This window comes from Pituophis catenifer, unplaced genomic scaffold, assembly GCF_029215685.1.
Source record: "Pituophis catenifer annectens isolate HBS135680 unplaced genomic scaffold, rPitCat1.0.hap2 SCAF_8, whole genome shotgun sequence".
Lineage (NCBI taxonomy): Eukaryota > Metazoa > Chordata > Lepidosauria > Squamata > Colubridae > Pituophis > Pituophis catenifer.
Window position 1 is genome coordinate 10,238,052 of NW_027256888.1, and position 4,629 is coordinate 10,242,680.

Below are 4,629 nucleotides of genomic sequence, written 5' to 3' on the forward strand. Positions count from 1 at the left end.
GACAACTCTTTCAATAGCTCATTCAAACTATACTCCCTGAAACGCTTATTGCTATCAGAAAAAAAGAGTAAATCTTTTGAACAATCTACAACTGAAGCAAAAGGCACTGAAAGTGTTTGATAATGACTAATTGGTGTCAATTATAATCTGAATAGTTTTATTATGGTTTGGCAAACCATGGATTAAAAAGTAGGTACTTACCAATTGAAAGTTATTTGCAAGTAAACCCCATTGACTTTGTTACATTTTGTAAATAATATTACAAATTATTGGAGAAAAGTAATTCAGACCACTGAGAAATGGTTCTTCTTTGAAGAGAAATGCCTGTTGAAGGAATAGCCTCAAGTTATGGGCTGAATTAAATTTTGTGAAAGCTTTTCTTATATATGAAGCATGGCCCAGCTTAGTGTAATTAAGTTATAATAGGTAATTAGTTGTCTGCTGACAACCTCTTGCCAGAGTGGGAACATGATTATTATTTAGAAAAGAGTTTTGGCAGCCAGAAAAGAAGTTCACAATTTGTGGACCATGAGACAAAAACAACTTTTGGATGTGTGCCCAGGGGCATCTAAATTGGCTTTCTACTGGGGGGAGACACAGAGCACAGCTGTCTCCTCATAACTTGCTGGTAATCCATGTTGAAGCTGTAGAATAGATCCAGAGGTTGGCTCACTATCCTTTCTCACGCTGGCCATATGGGAGTTGTTGGATATGGTGCTAACCACTGTCCAGAAAGGGGCTGAACTAAATTCTCACCTCTGTTCACCATGCTGGTTGGATAGGTGGAGGACTCAAGTCCAACAAGATCTGGAATGTCCAACCTGAACTAAGGTTTTAAAGACATGATCTGTTGCTCTTCTCAGTGATTCTAAAGAGTTAATTCTGCCCTATCTGGTTTTAGAGAAATGATGGTAAAGAAAAGCATAGGAAGATTAAAGATGAGGAAGCTATGGCAATGGACTAGATCAGCCTTTTCTGCCCTCCACATTTAGGAAAAAGTCATCTAAATCCAAATTGGATTATAGAATGTAATTAACATTTTCATGAATGTAGTAATTTCTCCTTCCTATTATATTAGATATCCCAAGGTGGGAGTAGCTTTGTAGGAGGAGAGGTTGCGAGGGAACCCTATACTTTTGAAGGGTCAGTTCAACTTCTTTTGAAAGGGGGCACCCCACATGCCCTGGGAAATGGGGATAATGCAGCAACTTCACCTGTACTTTGAATAAAAAATGGGGAAGGGAGATACAGGATAGATTCCAAAAACTCCTGGAAGTGACCACAAGGGCCTGATTTATCAGATGTTACATGCTTAAAAAAACAAAAACAAATGAAGTTTTGATCAGACCAGGATACCTACCATCTTGATTTCTTTTTTTTTTTTAAAAAAATTGATCAGACCAGGATGCTTACCATCTCCTGCAGACACCACTAAATCAAGCAATTTTGCACCGTTTTTAAGTATTGTCTGATCTGTTTTAAGCACTTTCAGAAAAGGCTGACTCTAAGATCTTTGAGTATAATTTACCTGAACAAATGAAAGCAAGGGCCTTTGTAGCAAGCCACTTGAGGGAAGGGGATGCTAACTTTTTCTGGCTAATCTAGAAAAAGCCTTCCAGGTTAACCATAACCGAAAAGGGAGAAATCTGCAAAGTTTTTACAGAGTTCTCTACAAAGGCCAGTATTTCCCTTTTGTTTTACAAAGTTGCTGGTTTAGGGTACTTTTGTTGCCCTTTCTTTTTTTTTTTCTTTCTTCTTTTTAAAAAAGCAGATTCCACCCCCACTTCTGGTTCGACCTCATTTATTTAAATAAATATAAATATACATTTGATATAAAACTATTTCCCTACAAACCAGAGCATTCAAGGACCCTCCAGAAGAATCTTTTCCCCTGCCCTTCCCATTTCAGATAAAGAGCGGTACAAAACAGGTTTTAGTCGAGCTTTTTTCTCTTCTACTCTTTTGAGTCCCCTAAATCTTCTCTCCTAATTTTGGGGGGGGGGGGTGAATGAGGCTGCGAGCGCTTACCCTCCGCCGTTGAGGTGGCAGGGCAGGGGGCTCGGGATCTGGGTCTCCCGCTTTTGGGGATCAACCAGATTGGCAGCTGTTTGGGGTAGGCAAAACACCCTGAGTTCGGGACCCGATCAAAACAACCGAGGGGAAAATCTGTATTGGTTTCGTCTTTTTCGAATCCGGCTGGGGGCTCTGGCCTTGGCGATTGTCCGCGGAGCGCTTCAGTCCGGAGGGGGAGCCCCTCACAACGGGGAGACCTCCTTGTCTTCGTTCGCCGAGGCCGGAGACAGCGACTCTTCGTCCTCGGATCTAGGGAAGCGACCCGGGTTGCCGGCGCAGCTGCAGCCGCCGTGCGTGTTCCGCTGGGCGCCCTTGCCTTCCTTCTTGTGCTTCACCCTCCGGTTCTGGAACCAGATCTTCACCTGCTTCTCCGACAGGTTGAGGTACGTGGCGATCTCGATCCGCCGCAGCCGGGACAGGTACATGTTGGCCGAAAACTCCCGCTCCAGCTCCAGAAGTTGCGTGCTGGTGAAAGCCGTGCGCATCCGTTTGCCGTTCTGCAGCGGGCTGGCACTGTCCGAACCTCCTGCGGGGGAAAGGGAAGGACCCAGAAAAAAAAAAAGTCCGGTTAAAAAGCCCAGCTTAACCCAACCTTCCCTTCCACCTGTCCTCCTTGGCATCCTGGACCACAAATCCCTTTTACCTTCCCCTTCAACCTCCGCCCACCTGGAGCAACCGGACCCGAAGCTCGTCAGCAGGACAGGGACGTATCCCTCCCACCAATTCCACACACCCCATACACACACACACACACACACACACACACCAAGTCTTCGTTTGTTGCTTCCCAACTCCTGTCAATTACAGGGAGTTAATAATGCCTTTGAACATGGAGGCTTCGCACAATCCTCTCCATTGATTGAAAACCCTGCGATCGATTTGGCTAAAGCCGCCTTCTTAGCCAGGGAAGTTAGGTGTCACTTGCCCCTGGGGGCTGAATGAAGACTTTCGCCCGCATCTCCCATCCCGTCGCTTCGCTAAGGAGGGTGCGACTTTTGCTATGGTGCACCGGGAGAGGAAGGGGGTGAGGGGGGGGCTAGGGGGGGTTTCACCCATCTCTTCGCTTCTTCTTTTTCTCCATTCTTTTGGCCAGATGGAGATTACGCGGATTCTTTTCCTGGGTTCAAGAAGAGAGAGCCCACCTTAACACCCTAAACTACAAGTTGGAGTTATTCGATGGGAGCAATCAAGCATGCTTCGGTTTTTTTTTTTTTTCTTTTAAATAATAATCTTCTGGCAGGGCGCCCTTCCAGGATAACGCTGGAAGTCTATCTATATAGGTCCTAAGGTGGCTGGGATGCATGAGATTTGAAATCCGAACAATCTGGATGGATCAGATGGTTCGCTTTTCCTCAGTCTAGCAGGCCCTGCTTCCAGAGAAGTGGTGTGTGTCCTTGTGGACCTGTTCTTGGTTCTAATTGATAATTCGGCTCAGGAGGAAGAGAAGGCAAGGAGTCCCGAGCGGCTCCTCCGCAGCCCTTCACTTCGTCAAGCTCCCTGCACCCCCCCAGGAGAAGCTTCTCACCTGAACGGCGCGCGGGGAAGAGGAGCGCCTTCCTAACCGCGGCTAACTTGGCCTAAAAGTTCCCAGATCTCCATGGGATCCCAAAAAGGATCCCGGAGCCAAGAGCTTTTCCTTAATCTGGGGAGATTAACCGGCTGGGAAGCGGAGAAAGGGAAAGTCAGGCGGCTCCCTCCAGGGAGGCGCGACCCCTTCCGAGAGGGCAGGGGCATCCCGAAGGAGCTGAACCCAGCCTCCCTACCCACCCAGAGCCCGGGGACAGGACCTACCCAGGCCGAGGCAGTGGAAACGCCGGGGGTCGCTCATGCCGTAGGCGGCCGCTGCGCAAACAGGTGGGTGGGCCAAAGCTTGAGCCGCCGCCGCCGCCGATGCCACCGAGCCGTGGGGCGGCTGCTGCTGCTGCTGCGGGGCCGTTGGCTGCTGGACGTGGCTCATCCGGGGGCAGAACTGGCCCTCGCCGCCCGCCCCGGCTCCTCCGGGAACGAAGTGGCCTTTGAGCAGCGGGAGCGAAGCGGCGGCGCCTCCACCGGCCGCGCCCGCCCGCGCCGAGGCGTGCAGGTGCGAGGTGACACAGAGCGGGCAGACGCAAAACGAGCCGCCGCTCTTGCGCGAAGGACAGGCGGGCCCGCCGGCTACGGACATGACCAGCGGAGCCGGCACGCCCAGAGGAATGAGGAAGTCCTGCCCGGGGGGCGGCGGAGGCGGCTCCGGCAGGGAAGGCACCACCGGCCTGGCCGCCGAGTCCTTGACGATGAGCGAATCCACATAGAAGGAGCGCGACATCGCGGACAGGTGCTCGGGGTTAGCCGGGTTAACCGGCTTCCTCTCTGGGACCGCTCGCCTCCGCGAAAGTCCCTGGGGCGAGCTCGGAAGGTGCTTATGGCTGGGAGGCGAACAAAGGGGGGCTCGCGAGAGGGCTGGTCTTAAAAGCGACCCCCCCCCCCTTTCTCTCTCTCTCTCTCTCTCTCTTCTCGTTAGACCTCCCCTGGATCTCCCTCTTCTCCTCTCTCCCCCCCCCCCCACCGCCCCACCGC

At 50.7% G+C, this 4,629-nt stretch overlaps 1 protein-coding gene across 1 annotated transcript; it reads right to left on the bottom strand.

The window, feature by feature from the left end:
- Positions 1-2,255: 2,255 nt before the first annotated feature.
- GSX2 (GS homeobox 2) lies at positions 2,256-4,378 on the bottom strand. Its single transcript, XM_070948770.1, has 2 exons — positions 3,865-4,378; positions 2,256-2,599 (listed from the first exon to the last, which is right to left on the bottom strand). The coding sequence occupies exons 1-2, from the start codon at positions 4,376-4,378 to the stop codon at positions 2,256-2,258; spliced, it is 858 nt and encodes a 285-aa protein (XP_070804871.1).
- Between the last annotated feature and the right edge of the window lie 251 nt (positions 4,379-4,629).